The sequence below is a fragment of the Schistocerca gregaria genome, chromosome 2, assembly GCF_023897955.1.
Source record: "Schistocerca gregaria isolate iqSchGreg1 chromosome 2, iqSchGreg1.2, whole genome shotgun sequence".
Classification (NCBI taxonomy): domain Eukaryota; kingdom Metazoa; phylum Arthropoda; class Insecta; order Orthoptera; family Acrididae; genus Schistocerca; species Schistocerca gregaria.
Genome location: NC_064921.1, coordinates 805,243,933 through 805,264,387, shown reverse-complemented (window position 1 = coordinate 805,264,387; position 20,455 = coordinate 805,243,933). Strand labels below are relative to the sequence as shown.

Below are 20,455 nucleotides of genomic sequence, written 5' to 3'. Positions count from 1 at the left end.
CTCCGGGCGGGGACTACTCAGGAGGACATCGTTATCAGGAGAAAGAAAACTGGCGTTCTACGGATCGGAGCGTGGAATGTCAGATCCCTTAATCGGGCAGGTAGGTTAGAAAATTTAAAAAGGGAAATGGATAGGTTAAAGTTAGATATAGTGGGAATTAGTGAAGTTCGGTGGCAGGAGGAACAAGACTTCTGGTCAGGTGACTACAGGGTTATAAACACACAATCAAATAGGGGTAATGCAGGAGTAGGTTTAATAATGAATAGGAAAATAGGAATGCGGGTAAGCTACTACAAACAGCATAGTGAACGCATTATTGTGGCCAAGATAGATACGAAGCCCACACCTACTACAGTAGTACAAGCTTATATGCCAACTAGCTCTGCAGATGATGAAGAAATTGAAGAAATGTATGATGAAATAAAAGAAATTATTCAGATAGTGAAGGGAGACGAAAATTTAATAGTAATGGGTGACTGGAATTCGAGTGTAGGAAAAGGGAGAGAAGGAAACATAGTAGGTGAATATGGATTGGGGCTAAGAAATGAAAGAGGAAGCCGCCTAGTAGAATTTTGCACAGAGCACAGCTTAATCATAGCTAACACTTGGTTTAAAAATCATGAAAGAAGGTTGTATACGTGGAAGAACCCTGGAGATACTAAAAGGTATCAGATAGATTATATAATGGTAAGACAGAGATTTAGAAACCAGGTTTTAAATTGTAAGACATTTCCAGGGGCAGATGTGGACTCTGACCACAATCTATTGGTTATGACCTGTAGATTAAAACTGAAGAAACTGCAAAAATGTGGGAAATTAAGGAGATGGGACCTGGATAAACTGAAAGAACCAGAGGTTGTACAGAGTTTCAGGGAGAGCATAGGGGAACAATTGACAGGAATAGGGGAAAGAAATACAGTAGAAGAAGAATGGGTAGCTCTGAGGGATGTAGTAGTGAAGGCAGCAGAGGATAAAGTAGGTACAAAGACGAGGGCTGCTAGAAATCCTTGGGTAACAGAAGAAATATTGAATTTAATTGATGAAAGGAGAAAATATAAAAATGCAGTAAATGAAGCAGGCAAAAAGGAATACAAATGTCTCAAAAATGAGATCGACAGGAAGTGCAAAATGGCTAAACAGGGATGGCTAGAGGACAAATGTAAGGATGTAGAAGCTTATCTCACTAGGGGTAAGATAGATACTGCCTACAGGAAAATCAAAGAGACCTTTGGAGAGAAGAGAACCAAGTGTATGAATATCAAGAGCTCAGATGGCAGCCCAGTTCTAAGCAAAGAAGGGAAGGCAGAAAGGTGGAAGGAGTATATAGAAGGTTTATACAAGGGTGATGTACTTGAGGACAATATTATGGAAATGGAAGAGGATGTAGATGAAGACGAAATGGGAGATACAATACTGCGTGAAGAGTTTGACAGAGCACTGAAAGACCTGAGTCGAAACAAGGCCCCCGGAGTAGACAACATTCCATTAGAACTACTGACGGCCTTGGGAGAGCCAGTCCTGACTACACTCTTCCATCTGGTGAGCAAGATGTATGAGACAGGCGAAATACCCTCAGACTTCAAGAAGAATATAATAATTCCAATCCCAAAGAAAGCAGGTGCTGACAGATGTGAAAATTACCGAACTATCAGTTTAATAAGCCACGGCTGCAAAATACTAACGCGAATTCTTTACAGACGAATGGAAAAACTGGTAGATGCAGACCTCGGGGAGGATCAGTTTGGATTCCGTCAAAATGTTGGAACACGTGAGGCAATACTGACCTTACGACTTATCTTAGAAGAAAGATTAAGAAAAGGCAAACCTACGTTTCTAGCATTTGTAGACTTAGAGAAAGCTTTTGACAATGTTGACTGGAATACTCTTTTTCAAATTCTAAAGGGGGCAGGGGTAAAATACAGGGAGCGAAAGGCTATTTATAATTTGTACAGAAGCCAGATGGCAGTCATAAGAGTCGAGGGGCATGAAAGGGAAGCAGTGGTTGGGAAAGGAGTGAGACAGGGTTGTAGCCTCTCCCCGATGTTATTCAATCTGTATATTGAGCAAGCAGTAAAGGAAACAAAAGAAAAATTTGGAGTAGGTATTAAAATTCATGGAGACGAAGTAAAAACTTTGAGGTTCGCCGATGACATTGTAATTCTGTCAGAGACGGCAAAGGACTTGGAAGAGCAGTTGAACGGAATGGACAGTGTCTTGAAAGGAGGATATAAGATGAACATTAACAAAAGCAAAACGAGGATAATGGAATGTAGTCAAATTAAATCGGGTGATGCTGAGGGAATTAGATTAGGAAATGAGACACTTAAAGTAGTAAAGGAGTTTTGCTATTTAGGAAGTAAAATAACTGATGATGGTCGAAGTAGAGAGGATATAAAATGTAGACTGGCAATGGCAAGGAAAGCGTTTCTGAAGAAGAGAAATTTGTTAACATCGAATATAGATTTATGTATCAGGAAGTCGTTTCTGAAAGTATTTGTTTGGAGTGTAGCCATGTATGGAAGTGAAACATGGACGATAACTAGTTTGGACAAGAAGAGAATAGAAGCTTTCGAAATGTGGTGCTACAGAAGAATACTGAAGATAAGGTGGATAGATCACGTAACTAATGAGGAGGTATTGAATAGGATTTGGGAGAAGAGAAGTTTGTGGCACAACTTGACTAGAAGAAGGGATCGGTTGGTAGGACATGTTTTGAGGCATCAAGGGATCACAAATTTAGCATTGGAGGGCAGCGTGGAGGGTAAAAATCGTAGAGGGAGACCGAGAGATGAGTACACTAAGCAGATTCAGAAGGATGTAGGTTGCAGTAGGTACTGGGAGATGAAGCAGCTTGCACAGGATAGAGTAGCATGGAGAGCTGCATCAAACCAGTCTCAGGACTGAAGACAACAACAACAACAACACCATAGTATCTGAATTAGGGAGTCCACATTGACACTCAAAAGCACAATCCCTAATAAGGCCTTGCAAGGTTGCAACCCACTCCCGATTAGTTTGACCCGTCGTACGTTTTGTACGAAAGAAGGTATACCTTTCCGCAACTACATTGACAGAGACTTTGAAATATGCATCTAATGCAGACAAAATTTCTTCGTAGGACAGAGTTGCTACGTCACATCGGGGAAATAATTTGGGTATCACACGGAGTAATGGAGAAAAGACTGCCGCTCGTTACCTTGAATTCTGTAGGTGGCGAGATGGAATCCAAATTGCATGACTACTCCGTCCAGCTTTCCAGTGCAGCATCAAAAGGTTGAAAAGTGGGTGCAACAGCGTGTTGTGGCTGCGTTAGCAGTGAAGCGGCTGCTGCTGCATCGTTTTGCATCGCACGTTGACCCTGGATGAGCTGTCCAAGGTCATCCAGTAAGGCCTGCGTCTGCTGATTCTGTGAGCGATAAAATTCGCACAGTACATCTGGAGATTGTGGCGAAGCCATTACACAAGTAAATCAGGGCAGTTTAGAGAAGAACGCGGTTTTGCCTCATCGCCAATATTGTGGTTGGCAGGAGAGCCAACACCGTGTTCCTAGAGGAGGCCGAAATGCACGCGTTTTAGCTCACGCAGGCTGGCATGAGGTCTGGAACAAGACAAGGGAATTAGAATTGAGAAATACGGATGTAGCTGGTGGAATACTTAACTTTAATCCATTAATGATTAATGTCTCTCGTGACAGTACATGATTAATGATATCAATGGTAACTGAATATGGTGCCTTGCTAGGTCGTAGCAAATAACGTAGCAGAAGGCTATGCTAACTATCGTCTCGGAGAATGAGAGCGTATTTTGTCAGTGAACCATCGTTAGCAAAGTTGGCTGTACAACTGGGGTGAGTGCTAGGAAGTCTCTCTAGACCTCCCGTGTGGCAGTGCTCGGTCTGCAGTCACTGATAGTGGTGACACGCGGGTCCGACGTATACTAATGGCTACCACCTAGCAAGTGTGGTGTCTGGCGGTGACACCACAAATACCATGTCACAAAGTTTATTTAAATATCTTGCCATTTAGGATAATGCATCTAAATGTGCAGTATTGTAGGAATAAACTCAATTTGCTGCAAGTATTTGTGTATGAAAATTCACCACACATGTTAGTAATTACAGAACATGGACTACAAGACAATGAAATTGAGTATCACAATTTAGATGGTTATGTATTATCATATAGTTTACTGCAGGCAACAACACAAAGGGGGTGGAGTAGCAATATTTGTAAATGAACATCTTCCATTTAAGAAAATCTCATTTGTTGAACAATACTGCAAAGAAGGAACAATTGAAATGGCTGGTATTGTGGTCCACATAAACACTCATTCAAGGAGGTCAGCTAAAGATAAGATTATTGGTTTGTGCTGCCCACCAAATACAGATGTGTCATGCTGTCTTGATAGACCTAACAGCGTAATTAGACAAACAGGCCCCACTGGACTTAGCATAGTAGGAGACTTAAATATTGATGCAAACTCCTGTAGCATAACCTATTTGAAAATATCTGACAAATATAGTGAACTCTGACACTAGAGTAACAGAGTCAAGCTCCAGTAAGACAGATTATGCAATAGTCAACAAAAATATAAAAGACAGTGTTAAGTTTCAAAGTGTTAATTTCATTACTCAGATCGCTATTGTCACGTGTTAGAATATTATGATTTTCTGTACTAACAGCATCAAAGATAATTGAGAAGAAGCAGATCCTGAATAGCCCCAACATCAGCGCCTTCAAAACTAAGTTAGCAGAGGAGAAATTGTTACTAAACTAAAGGGACAGAAAGCAAATGGGAAAAATTTTATAAAGCAGTGCTGAAGCATTTCGACTGCCGCTGCCCTCTCAAAGAAATAAACAGGATATGAACCAACTGTCATCTTGAAAGTAATACTAGGCTGAAACTTACACCTATGCTGATTAAGTTAAGGCAGAATATGTATGATCTTGACCATTTATATAAGGAAATAAAGCTACAAATATTTAAAGAAAAGTACGATCAAACCAACAGAGTGTTCAGACAACATAAGTAAGGCATCCTGGAGACAAATCAATAAACGTCATAAAGCCACCAGCAAGGGACAGAGTGAACCAGTTAGCATTAGACAAGAGGGCCATCTAGCACAAGATCCAAATGACGTATGTAATTTTTTCACTAAGCATTTTATCTCTCCTTTTGACCAACCAGCCCCTATTATAGATCTACAGACTGGCACACCAAATGATGTTATGGATGGTATAGAGCTCGAATTTATAGAGGTGAATCAACAGGAAATATGTAACACAATGTAAAAGCTAAAGAACAAGCATTCATCTGGATGGGATGGTATCTCAAGTGTGATGTTAAAGAAATGTGTCAATGAAATAACTAAACCCCTTACTTATCTTATCAAATGTAGTATTAATGAAAACATATACCCAAATGCTTTGAAAATAAGTGTAATTCAGCCAGTCCCTAAGAAGGGAAGTAAAGAAGAAGTTTCAAATTAATGACCGATATCACTAAAGTAAAATATTTGAAACAGTTATTCTGTCACAACTAACAACATTTTGCTCAAAACACAAAACGTTTACCGAACCACAGCATGGGTGTAGCAAAGACCTAAGCATGACCACTGCTGTTACCAGTTTCTTCCATGAAGTATATAGCAATATAGAATGGGGTATGCGCACAGCCGGAATATTTCATGAGCATCTCTTAAAAAAAAAAAACTGCAGGCATACAATATCAGTGATGCATCAATGATACTTCTATCAATCTACCTGGTGAATTGGAAACAGCGCATCAAACCTACACATCAAACTGACAATAAGATCTTAACCTTTAAATCCACAAGTGAAACAGTGACACAGGGAATCCCTCACGGATCAGTTCTTGGACCTTTCCTCTTTTTAACACATTTTAATGATGTCGTACACCCCATTAAGTCACACATTGTAAATTTTGCTGATGACACCTCAGTTTTATTTCATGGTAAAGATTGCGTGGAACTGAAATTCTCAGCAAGTAATGGGATACTAGAATTAAGTTCATATTTTCATCCACAAGGATTAAAGGTCAATGTAAATAAATCCCAGATGTTAATATTTACAACTGGCAGCTTACACCACTCATACATAAATGAGGTAGGTGGCAGAGGAAGCAAACAAGTGTAAATTTCTAGAGAACCATCTGGACTAAAACCTCCGGTGGATTATCCACATTAATGCTGTATGTAAAAAAAGTGTGCAATGGGCTGTATCTTCTTATTCAGTTGTCCAAAATGATGCCCACCCACACGCTTAAAACTGTATTATGGGACAATATATCCCCATCTTACCTACTGTATAAAAATATGGGATTGTGCTGCAGACATTCACCTTAACAGAGTACTATTGCTACAAAAAAGAGGGTTAAGGATTATACATGGACTACGCTACATAGACTCTTGCTGTGATGTTTTCAGATAACACAGTACTTCACCATATACTCTTTGTATCTATATAAATTAATAATTTTTTTGTCTCACTGAAAAACTGAAGTAATTAAATGTAGTGATATACATGAACACAACACCAGGTTCAAAGAGAATTACTGCCGACAAAGAACAAGATTAAAAATGATGGACCAGAGCCCATACACTAATGGATTGATATGGGATAGTAAACTACCAGAGTCCATGAAAAACAGCAACAAAAATCAATCATATCAGAACTAAAAGAATTCTTTATTGAAAAGTGTCCCTATTCACCAATGAATTTTAAATGGTTAAGTTTAAGAGCTGTAAAATAATATAGCCTGTACCAAAATAATTGGCTGTATTAATATGTGTAAGATGTAATGTATTTTGACAAGCATCAATTTACTGTTTAATTACTGCCTGTAAAGCTAAGATCTAAATGTATTTTATGTTTGTAACTGTACTTGACATTTACAAAAGCCATCATATTGATGACTCCAAGCAAAAAAATATAAATGAATAAAAAAAATAGGGGTAGAAAAGACCCACCACCTTTTAATAATGAAATTCAGCAAGTGCTGAGAAAGAAGAGGCTGTTGCACTCTAGGTTCAGAAGGAGATGCACTAATGACAACAAACGAAGATTAGTAGAGATTCATGTGTCTATGAAAAGATCTATGCGCGAAACATACAACTACCACAATCACACTTTAGCAAGAGATTTGGCAGAGAACCTGAGAAAATTCTGGTCTTATGTAAAATTGATAAGCAGATCTAAGCTTCCATTCAGTCCCTCATTGACCAGTCTGGGGTGGCAGTTGAAGAAAGTGAAATGGAAGTTGAAGTTTTAAATTTCATGTTCAACAAATCATTCACACAGGAGAACCATACAAACATACCATCATTTGACCATTGAGCAGACACTCATATGGACAACATAGAAATAAGCATAACTGGCATAGATAAACAAATGAAATATTTGAAAACAAATAAATCACTGGGTCCAGATGGAATACCAGTTCAATTTTACAAACAGTACCCTATGGCATTGGCTCCTTACCTACCTTCTTAAGCAAATGGAAAAAAGTGCAGGTGACTCCAAGTATATAAAAAAGGTGAAAGAACCTGCAAAATTACAGACCAATATCCCTAACTTCTGTTTGCTGCAGAATCCTTGACATATTCTCAGTTTGATTATAATAAACTTTCTTGAGACTGAGAAGCTTGTGTCTATGAATCAGCATGGTTTGTGTGAGACTCAGCTTCCCCTTTTCTCCTCACATGATATACTGAGAACCAATATGAGGGGCAACAGGGAGATTCCATATTTCTAGTTTTCCAGAAAGCATTTGACATGGTGCTCCATAGCAGGCTGTTAAAGAAGGTACGAGCATATGGAATAAGTTCACAGATACGAGAATGGCTCTAAGACTTCTTAAATAATAGAAGCCAGTATGTTGTCCTCAACAGCGAGTGTTCATCAGAGACAAGGATATCGCCAGGAGTGCCCCATGGAAGTGTGATAGGACACTGTTGTTCTCTGTATACATAAATGATTTGGCAGACAGGGTAGGCAGCAATTTGTGATTAATTGCTGATGATGCTGTGGTGTATGGTAAGGTGTCGAAGTTAGGTGACTGTAGGAAGATACATGATGACAGATAAAATTTCCAGTTGGTGCGTGATAAATGGCAGCTAGCCCCAAATGTGGAAAAATGTAAATTAATGCGGATGTGTAGGAAGAATAAAACTATAATGTTCACATACAGTATTACTAGTGTCCAGATTGACACAGTCAAGTCATTTAAATATCTGTTGTAACATTGCAAAGTGATATGAGTTGGAACGAGCATCTGAGAACAGTAGTAGGAAAGGCATATGGTTGACATCAGTTTATTGAGAGAATTTTAGGAAAGAGTGATTCACCTGTAAAGAAGACTGCACGTAGGATGATGGTGCGAACTATTCTTGAGTACTGCTCGAGTATTTGGGACCCATACCACCTCAGATTGAAGGAAGACATAGAAGCAATTCAGAGGCAGGCTGCCATATTTGTTACCGATAGGTTTCAACAACATTTAAGTGTTAGGGAGATGCTTCAGGAATGCAGATGGGAATCCCTGGAGGGAAGGCGATGTTCTTTTCAAGAAACACTACTGAGAAAATTTAGAGAACCGGCTTTTGAAGCTGACTGCTGAATGATTCTGCTCCCACCAACATACATCACATGTAAGGACCATAGAGATAAGATATGAGAAATTAGGGCTCATGCAGAAGTGCTCTATTTGTGAGTGGAATAGGGGAGGAAATGACAAGTAGTGGTACAGGGTACCCTGTGCCACACACTGTAGGTGGCTTGCAGAGTATCTATGTAGATGTAGGTGTAGATACAAGGGCTCAATAAGATTCCCCATTGTTTTACTCTATACTGTTGTAATTTGACCTAGTGATTACCTACTTGCTTTAGCTCTTCCAGGCTTTAGTGTTCACTCCCTGAACGTACCTTCAAACCTCCTTCGATGTTTTGGCCAAAGGCTTAACAGACTCACCATCCTTGCTGGTTTTTGGGCTGTCCTTGTCAAACAATGAAACCATCTTCCTTCCATAAACTGCCATGTACATTAGTAGCCGAGTACTATTACAGACTTTCAAATTATATGCGGCCACAATAGATAATAAACGTGTGTCCCACTCATTATGTTGCAAGTTTAAATAGTGACTCAGCATGCAACCAATAGTACAATGCACACCCTATGTTGTACAGTTAGCTTGTGGGTACAGCAGACTAGTTCTTAATTTACAAACCTGTAGCAAATTACATAGTTGTATTAGCAAATCAGAGAGGAAGTTGGTCCCTTTGTCCATGATTATGATTACCGGGACACCAAATCTGAGCAACCACTATTGACCAATGCTTGAACCACTGTTGGTACTTGCTGTGCAGAAACAGTGATCATTTCTGTGTACAGAGAAAAGCGACCGATAATGGTTAATACAAAAGGTTTCCTGCAGGAGTCCACTTAAATGGTCCCAAGATATCCATCCCAATTATTTGAAAAGGTTTAATTTCCTCTGGCAGCCTTTGCAGTGTGTCTAGCTTATAGTTCATATCTGCTCATTGTCCACATACATACATCTCTTACATACTGGCCCACATCTCCCCTTCTCATCTTCCACCAGCTGCATTCCATCACTCTCTGATTCATTGTTCTACATCCCCCATATCCAGAGAACATGTGATCACGTGCCTCCTTCAGAATTACTCCCTTTGGCTTATCTGGGACTACATGTGATCCCATCCTAAGTGTCTTACCTACCAAGTCTGTCCCAGTTCTGTTAGGACTGTGACTATGAAAAATAAAAGACATGAATTATGTTCAAAACAACCTTTTCATTTATTCAAAATAGTCTCTCCTTGAATCAATAAATAGCTGAAATCATTTTAAAAAGGATTTGCATTAGTCACTGTAGTCCTATTTTGGAATTGCATTCAGTACTGCAGTTCAGTTTCTGTGGATGTCCTTAACTGCATGGTAATGATATCCTTCCACTGCCAACTTCAATTTTTGGAACAACCAGAAGTCATATGGGGCCAGATCCAGTGAATACAGTGGGTAATCCAGGACCATGATCTGTTTCCTGTCCACTCAGCCATGATCATCAGTTTGTGGGCTGCCGTGTTGTGTTGGAGCAACCAGGTACCTGCCTCTCTGTATTTAGTTCAAATTTGATGATACCATTTTCCAACAAGTGTCACACACAATTTGTCACTGGAATGCATGCTGCAGCAATGCTAGCTAGCACTTTGATCTTCTACATGGCTTTTGTTGAAACTTTCCGCAACTCACCATAAGACAGCATTGTAGTTTGGAATTTCGCACAAGCAGTCCTAATGGAACTGGGATACATTGTATATTTGAACTCACTCAATCTTAGTGACCCTCCCATGAGCCTACTTGAAGGATCCTTTAGCTCTAACAACCATCTAAGAGTTGTGTAGTCAGTTACCACCCTAAGTTTCTTCTCACATAAATAACACTGAAAATACCTAATCCTGTAGTCACACAGAAAACTTCCTTTTACGTTGTGGAGTTGTCCCTTTCCATTCTATTCAACTGTCAAGAAGCAAATGTACATGATGTACTTTACCTTTTACCATCTGACTTAAAACACACCCTAATGTCTGACTGGAAGCAGCACGTAAATGCACAACCTCTTTTTGTAATGTGGAAAAACTAACACTGGACTTGCCCTCTTCAATTCCTCACATGTGTCCTGGCATTCCTTTGCTCACTTGAACTTTATACCTTTTTTCAACAACTATGTAAGTGGTCTTATCACCTGTGGAAATACAGTTATGAATTTCATATAACAATCTGCTAGCCCTAAAAATGACTGTAATTCTGTACTAGTGCTAGGAATATTTAATACCCCACCCATCAAATGCTAAAATGTTGATGGTGCATTTTTAGGTCATGGCATAATGACCCCAGGGACCAGTAATGCTGAGAATTCTGTCTTCAATTGGTCCTCAGGCAATCTCTCCCCCTGATGGTACTCACCCTTTGGATCCATGGTAGAGAAATACTTGCACTTTCCCAAGTTGTCAATAGTCTCAGTGATATTCAGTATCAGCTACCATCTGACACTGTTTTACTGTTAAAGATGCCTGTAGTCATAGTGGAGCCTATATTTCTTAGATCCATCTGGTGACTTACTCAGTGCAGCCTCCACAGCAGCCCACCATGGATTATTGCCATCCTTCATTTTTCCATCTGCCAATTGCTGGCTACAAATACTGAGGTATACAATATAGTGTACACTACACTGGTGATTCTTTTACTGCAGGAATTCAATGTTGTGTCACAGATGCTGCTGGCAATGTCACTAAGAGAAAAACACATCCTTAAATTCTAATAACAACTCCACCATTTCTTTTCTTTATGTTCCTTCTACGTGTTCTACTTTCTTATGTAATGTAGTTTTGTTGGTGGCCTGTATCTGATCATGGTGCACACTTGCTGTTTCCAAACCATCATCATCAAGGATATCCAGAGTAGCTACCAGCAGTCCCCTTTATCAGCTTTACCTCATTGGCTCCAAAATTAATTATATTTACAAGTACCACTTTCCTGTCACCTTTCCCTTGTATGCATACAATGCTTCTTCTCATAAAGCAATGTGAAGTATTCAGATCACCACTTTCTGCAAGTGGTTCTACCACACACAACCTATTAACATGCCACTCTGGTTCCATACTCACCCAAAACATTTTCCTGGTGCCTTGCAGCACACTATAATGCAAATATAGCTTTATTGTTGTTTTCAGTTCATGCAGTTCACCTTTTAAGATAGATGAACCATGCGACAATGATTCACCAGTGACAGTTTCCCCTCTTTGGAACACTGTCCCTCTAAGTTCAATTACATGTCATGTAAGGTCAGGTTTGGCAAGTTGTGTCATCAGAATGTCTAACTCACTGGGATTCTTTGTTAAACTAATCAGCTGCTCAAGGAAAAATCTTGTACTATTCTTTTTCTTATATCTTTTCAGGTGGCCTTGTTCAATTTTCTTAAAAGTCTGTGCATTTCTTAGCCCCACTGCACACCTGACACAGATTTTTGCTTTCCTGTCAATCATAACTTAGTTATTTGCAGTACCTGATCTTGCAACCATCCTCTAATCTTATATGTTAACTGCAGATCATCCAAGAAATATACTATATCCTTGGTTGACTTTCCGGAGAAGAGCATGTCCAAGTTGCCAGTGACTGGATCTACTGTAGGATTAGGCTGTTTGGCCCATTCTTACTACCCATCTCTAGCTTCAAGCTGCCCAAGCAAGTCTTTTTTATTCAACCTTAATTGTGCTGTAGCCGTTTGCATAGTGACACTCTGTGTTTCAGACTTGGCCACTGTGCATCCTTAATCTCCAACACAGACTAAGTAAAACACAACAACAATCAACAACAGCTTATACACTACAGTATACCAGTTACTATCTATGTTTCATCAAGAGCCATCTTAATTCCATGCATTGTCTAGGCACATGACCATACCTATAACAATAAAAACAAACTACTGCCACTGACTCAGTACACAGTGCATAATGACCTAGCAAATTACACTGACTACACCTCACAAGTTGCAGATATTGCTCCCTAGTATTACCATGGAACTGAGAAAGTTCACCTGGTTCTAATCCTCAACTAAGTTACCCTCAAATTCGATGGACTCTCCCACTTAGATCCCATATTTTTTACACATGAAAGCAGGAAGACAACCAAAAAGCCAACAATGTGTTCACTCACCCCTATGTAATGATATTGTGACAAGCCTGGAAGTGCTTCATCTGTCACACATCACCAAATTCATAGGTGGCAGGCTTATCACTTGGAACTGATCTGGTAGAGGTCACAGTCCCATCTGGCGTAGGCTGCTTGTTGAACCGTAACCTGATGGTGACAAGTGCAGCCCTTGTGTCATGCTGGGCCCTGCCATATTACTCATATCTCTGCTAAAACCAGTGAGTACTTATACTGGTTATTTACACATTTGTTTTGCTGATGCACAGCTCCCAACCACATATGAATCAATACTGCTATGGCTTAATGATGCAGAGAGACCAGACCAAGCCTGCAATTGTGTTGCACTTCTGCTACACCTCGAGGATGGTGAGATGTGACTCAAGCTGCCTCATGGCACGTAAACAGCCCTGTTGATGAAATCAGTATACCATTGCCACAGCACTCATTGGCTGCCTGTGGATTCAAACACAGCCATAGCAGAGTTTATACTTCCACTGTAGTACCCAAAATGTAGCAGTGGCATTACATTTCTCTCATTGGGTCCATATACTAAGACTAATCTAGCCTAGTAATCCTATAACTACATGTCATACGTACTCTGCTAGTACTCCTGCAAGTATATACTATGTGTACTCTGCTACATGAGTAGTTGTTTGCAATGTGTAGTGCACACACAACCCCTTCGAGAGGGCCGCATAGTTCTCCACCATAAAGAACATGATGAAATATCTGCACCTGGACCTCTGATTAAGGACCTTCATTCAGATCCCAAACAGAAGACCATGGTCAGTCCTTGGAATAATGCTACAAATCATGAGCTGTTCTTTCAGTCCATCGGGAGGCTAAGGGATTTCACTGCTTCAACCAAACACTGACCTATAATCAAAGAAGCCAAACAATAGGCACTGTTGGTGCCAGCATGAGCCACAACATGGAGCTGACTGTGGTCAGGAACTGTTCACAGAAATTTCTCTACATGCCAGTTGAGACACTTTGCAAACACTTTGCACATATATTGGATTTTGTTTCCAATCTAATAGATGTTTGTCTATGGGGATTCATGGCTCACCTACCTTACTGGCTCTCAAAAATTAACAAGCTCTTTCCCTCTTTCCCTTTTTGGATCTTTCTTGAATTTTTGTTCAAATCTTGACAGGAGATGTAATTCAAGCCAGATCGGGCTCCTTGTCAGCACAGACAGTATCCCACATCTATCATCAGAGGACAGAGGAAAATGACTAATATCTCATTAATCAAGTGCTTTTGTGGTCTAGCGTTCTGCTGACATGGAAGTCCAGGACTTTTAATTTACAGAAAAATCTGAGGTGTAAATCTACATATGCATCCTGCTAATCACTGTGAAGTGTATGGGACAGCATATTTTTTATTGAACTGTATGTTAAGCTTTCTTCTGGTTCTGTCCAAAGATAGGCCATGGGAAGTATGTATACACATATGTGCAAACTGTTATTTGATTGATTTTTCATGTTCTTTACAGCAGATACATGTAATTGGTTAATATATATTCATGATTTCTGCTCTGCAGAATGACCCTTGAAGTTTTCTAAGCAGGTTGTCATGAGACTTATAGTGCCTTTCTCCAAGTATCTGCCAATTACAATCATTCAACATTTCTGTTACAATGTCTCGTCAGTCAAGTGAGCCTGTGCCTGTCTTGAAAACTTCCTTTGTATACAATCAATACCCTCTGTGTGTTCAACCTGATATAGATCAATTGTTTTGCTTTTATTGTTAATGTACATGAAACAATGCAAGATTGAAAGCTGCTGTATTTCCATAGCCACATCACTCAGTGAAGAAAAGGTCATTGTTTAATTTGTACATAAAAGATTAAGATGTAAATTTGTCTTGTTTAGTATAATAACAATTTCATTAGTCAAAACATTGTGTGTGTGTGTGTGTGTGTGTGTGTGTGTGTGTGTGTGTGTGTGTGTGAGTGTGTGCGTGCGTGCATGTGCACTCGCAGGCGTGCGCTTGCACATGCGAATACACCTTCTTTTGCTGCACAAATGAACACCCATGCTTTGACATTTCTTTCATTTCTTTATTTCAGTTATATGCTGATGGTATAGTAATATTTCCAGTTGACCGTATTGCAAAGATAATATCTACAAGGAATACTTCACCACTGTACTATTACCAGTTTACTTATCAAGGAAGGTATAGCTGGGTGAACTCTCCAGGAACAACAACACCTTATGGTAATCATATTGACTAAAAATAAATAAGTATACTCGCTACTGCATAAAACTCTACTTCTTGAATTTTATACATACCTTACATATAATAGAATGGGGAATATGTCTCTCATGTAAATTGTATAAATTGTATTTTAGTTGAATGAATTGGAAAATTCCATTTCTAAACTTATTAAGTTCATGAGGAGACAGTGCACTGTCTTGTACATACTTCTAGGAGATCCAAGTGCTGCCAACAGTGGTAGACACGCTAATTATGGTAAACATATAGTACTTCCAGCTTTGAGAATCCCAGACTTCTTCCTCAGGATAGCAAAGAGAGTATATGGAAGGAAAGGTGGGGGGGATTTATGTCATTAAGAATCCAAGTTAAGGAGGACATATGAGTATTTGAGGAGAAACGTAGCAATCCATAAGGAACATGCATCACAGGGAGTAAAAGGACCAAGAGAGTGTGCCAGTAAGGATTATGCCAGTTTCAGTTAAAAAATGATAGACAGGAGTGAATGAAAGATGGAGACAGAAGAACAGAAAATCACTAATGAAGAAAATAACTCAAATAGGAGTAACAGATCAATGGGGAGAAAAATAAATACATGAATAAAAAATAATACTTGGGCCAACAAAAAATACAGAGGTATGGAAATTAAGAAGAAGCTTATCGCAACATAGAAAACATAAATGAAACACTACAAAAGAGGCAACTGCTATTTTTTGGACACTTATACAGAATAAACAGTAACAGGTTAACCAAGCAGATTTTTAAATATCTTTGGGACAAGAAGTCAACAACAGCCTGGATTCAAGAAGTTAGGAAAGATACAACATAAGTGAAAAAGATGCAACAGAAAGAGAGATTTCAAGAGAAAGGTGTTAAGAATCGAAGGATTCCAAGGCAGGAGGGCGAAGAAGGCACATTCAAAATGGTCCAAGGAGGGAAACAGGATACATAGTGAAAAGATGAAAGAATACTGGAGGAAAAAGAAAGAACAAAGAAGGAAGTATTGAAATTGGTGCATGGTCCTTAGATAACCCAAACGAAGAAAGAAAGGAAGAGTAGAGAATTCTAACAAAGCCAATGGAGTAAGGATGAAGGGAGTAGTCACAATAATGTTGACTGGGTGAGATAAGAGCATATTTTGAGAGAGCATGCCCATTTTACAGAGTTCAGGGAAGCTAGTGCTGGATGCCTGTGTGGTGCAGAAGGTACTTGGGTGCTGACTGTTGTAGAGCATGCTCAGTATTTTGGCATTGGATGTCCACAAGGCAGGCAATTCATGTGTGTCCATTAATGCATTCTTCCAGGTTGGTGATGGCCATTTCTTTGTCAAAATAATTACAGTGAACACATGTCAACCTGTAAATAACTCGGAGTGTTTTAAATTAAGCTCTACTTTTATTGAAGTACATTTAGCCAATGCTGGGACTGGAGTAGGTGACAGAGGATGGGTTTCACAGTGGAGACTGTTGCAGGCATAGGAATCTTGGAGTGTGGATGATGGTAATGGTTCTAAGAAATATGCTGTGAAGGTTAAGAGGGTTATAGAAGACAACTCTGGATGATGTCATGAGGATATAATGGAGGTAAGATCTTCATTTCAACACTTGTCTTAAGAATTTTTTTGGACAAGATCACTTGTTTACTTGTGGAAGTGGGAAGGCTGGGAGAATTTCTTAATGTAGGCACTAAGTGATGCAATGCTGGTCAAGATAATTTCTCATAAATCCTTAGGCTGTAGGAAAATGAGCTTTTAATGTGAAAAGGAGTGGCAGCTGTCAAAGTGTAGAAATGGTTGATTTTTGGTTTGTCTGATTCAGACCAAAGTTTGGACATAAGTCTCAATAAGATGGAGGTTTGTAGCTGAAAAGGTGGCTTGAGATTTTAAGAAGGGCCAAGTAATTTGCAGTGGGATAAAGGAGTTGAGACGTCAAAGGAAGTTCTGAAGTTGGATCTACATATACCATGTTGGACCTACATATGAGTTCAAACCATAACAACATCATGAGTGAACCTGTGACAAACCATTGGGCTAGGATTTTTAAAGTCAAAGAATTCCTTTTCTGTGTGGTTTGTGATAATGTTGTCATCCTGGTTCTTGAGTCAGCCCCCTGATTTGTGATAGATATGACTCATGTAATTGAAAAATTGTGGATAAATATAAAGTCAACTGGTTTAACAATGGTAAAAGCTTTTAAGTGGCTCTCAGGAGAGTGCTGGAGGATGAAGTGTTCAAGGGAAGAGAGATCATATGCAAATGTGGGGCCTTGGTATGCAGATCAGAACACCTTACCCAATGTTAAGTAAACATCCCTACATTTTGCCTTATAAATAAAATATGTCAAGACAAGTATCCTGACAATCCCATTATGCATCTCAGCACTAATAGACTAGTAACTTCAGTCTGTCAACTGGAGACTCCTATCAAATATAAAAGACACCAACCAATCACAGCGTGTAGACTTTCACAACCGGTGTCTTCAGTAATTAAAACTTCCAGGCTAAGAGGCCGTGGTCCAATAGTAGAAATACTTCTCCCTGACGTTTCGTTGCCAGCTGCGGGCAATGTCATCTGAGGTGAGTCTACGACTGGCTGTTAGGCCGTGGAGGTCCTGTTTATATAAAGCGTGAGAGGGCGCCACTGCTCGTCACGTGCTGCCAACCTCTTAGCCTGGAAGTTTTAATTACTGGAGACACCAACCACCTCCTGAAACACTTAAATTGGTGCTCCATCTCCCACTTGAAACATATTTTTGTCATCAGCAATACAAAATCTCTCTAAACAAAGAAATCCTTGTTAATTTGCAATACCCACTTGCTGAGCATGCTCTGTAGCATGATCCAAGGCAGTATGTTACACCACATGGGATGTCTGTATGCTCCAGCTTAGCACAAATTTCCCTGAATTTTTGGGATGAGAATTTGTTTGCAAATATATTATCTCGTCAGGATTCAAACAATACTAAAATACACTCTACCCTTTCTTTCTACCTCCATTAGTATTTGTTAAAGTTTTGTACTTTGATTTTTATTTATATATAATAAATATAAGACAACTGCTTGCCAGTACCCACTGTTAAGGCCTGAAATGTTCAGAACTGCCAATAGACCTACATAAAAGTGTACATGTGCTGTCTGTTCTTTCAGAAATGTCCATAAAAACAGACATTGGGCATTGATTTACACCAAGGTGACAAAAGTCATGAGATACTTCCAAATATCATGTTGGACCCCTATTTGCCCAGCATAGTGCAGCATCTCAACATGTCATGTAAGTCCCCTGCAGAAATATTGAGCTGTGCTGCCTCTATATCCATCCATAATTGTGAAAGTGTTGCTGGTGCAGGATTTTGTGCACCAACTGATCTCCAGATTATGTACCATAAATATTCAATGGGATTCATGTCAGGCAATCTGGGTGGCCAAACCATTCACTCAAATTGCCAAGAATGTTCTTCAAAACAATTGTGAACAATTATGTCTCAGTGACATGGCACACTGTCATCCATAAAATTCCATCATTGTTTGGAAACATGAAGTCCATGAATGGCTGCAAATGATCTCAAAGTAGGTGAACATAACCATTTCCAGCCAATGATCAGTTCAACTGGATCAGAGGACCCAGTCCATTCCATGTAAACACAGCCCACACCATTATGGAGCCACCACCAACTTGTACAGTGCCTGTTGACAACTTGGATCCATGGCTTTGTGGGGTCTCTGCCACACTTGAACACTACCATCAGCTCTTACCAACTGAATTACTCAATCACCTGACAGGTCTGACTAATTAGGTCAGGAGCCTAGGAAGGCACTCAAGGCGATGTGCTGTTAGCAAATGCACTCACATTGGTCATCTGCTGCCATGGCCCATTAATGCCAGATTTCACTACCCTGTCCTGCTGGGTACATCCCACATTGATTTCTGCGTGTATTTCACACAGTGTTGCTTGTGTGTCAGCACTGGGAACTCTATGCAAATGCCATTGCTCTTGGTCATTAAGTGAAGTTCATCAACCACTGCATTGTCCTGGTGAGAGCTAACGCTTAAAATTTGGTATTCTCAGTACACTCTTGGCATGTGGATTGCAGAATATTGAATTCCCAAATGATTTCCAAAATGGAATGCCCTGTGTGTCTAGCTCCAGTTACCATTCCGCATTCAGAGTTTGTTGATTCCCGTCGTGTGGCTATAATCACGTCAGAAACATTTTCACTTGAATCAACTGAATACAAATGACAACTCTACCAGTGCACAGCCCTTTTATAACTTGTGTATGCAATACTATGACCACCTGTAAATATGCATGTTGCTATTCCTTGACTTCTGTCACATCATTGTACACCAAAGGGCAAGTTGAAAATTTGTGCCACACCAGGATTCGAATCCTGGTCTGGCAGATTTTCTACTTGCCTCGCTGATATAAATCAGTGCCCACTGACAACTAATTTCTTTAACTCCTTTGTGTCTTGACACACAAAAGTAAAAATGATGACGTTAGTCTAGCTTTTATTAGTTCCTTCCTCAGAGAGGAATAGTATGAGAAAGTTAAAGAAAGAAGGCAGGTCACTCAGACACGAGCGTAAGAGGGACGCATCCTGGTATTTTCTAGTTTGCCAAATGAATTCTCCTTTGATATAAATTTAATTTGTAAATGTGTTTCTTTTTTCTCCAGCTTAATGCATCTATTCTTGGTGCTAGACATTTTCTTTTCCTTAATATGCACCCACACTTCTTATTCTATTACTTACTTCTTCTGTTATCTTTGTGTTGATTACGTACGACCTCTGACCTCTGACACCATTTCCACAACATGGCCACCTTCCTCTTACATGGAGAAATAAACATGTAATTGTTTCATATTTCCATAGAATGGCATAACATCTTACAATCATAAATGAGAGGTCATATATCTAGTACACAAAAAGTGCAACCCTTATGTGACTTTAGTCATAGTTTGTCTTTGGTGAGGCTGACAGTGACTAACGACCTATTTAAGACTGATTGAAGACATATAGTTTAGACATGATAAATGTAGAAAAATTGTGGTTAAAGTGAAAGATGAAATATACTGACAGATTAAAACTGTGTACCTGACTGGGACTCGAATCTGGAACAGATGCCTTTCGCAGTCAAGTGCTCTACCAAGTGAGCTACCCAAGCATGACTCATGACTCATCATCACAACTTTACTTCCACTAGTACCTCATCTCCTACTTTCAAACTTCACTGAAGTTCTCCTTCATGCCTTACAGGATTACCAATCCTGGAAGAAAGGAGTGCTAGTTCCTCAAAGTAAGCAGGAGAGCTTGCGTGAAGTTTGGAATGTAGGAGATGAAGTACTGAAGGAACTTAGGCTGTGGGGACAGGTTGTGAGTTATGCTTGGGTAGCTCGGTTTATAGATCACTTGCCTGTGAAAGGTAGATGTCCCAGGTTTGAGTCCCAATCCAGCACACAGTTTTAATGTGCTATGAAATTTTGTATCAGTG

The 20,455-nt window shown here is 39.6% G+C and overlaps 1 protein-coding gene across 1 annotated transcript in view; it reads left to right on the top strand.

Annotated features, from left to right (window-relative positions):
- LOC126335084 (esterase E4-like) overlaps window positions 1-20,455 on the top strand; it is a 166,700-nt gene that overhangs the window by 123,204 nt on the left and 23,041 nt on the right. The window contains exon 8 of the mRNA XM_049997979.1: window positions 14,822-14,969. Coding sequence (XP_049853936.1) covers window positions 14,822-14,969 — 148 coding nt within the window. The remainder of the gene's footprint in view (window positions 1-14,821; window positions 14,970-20,455) is intronic.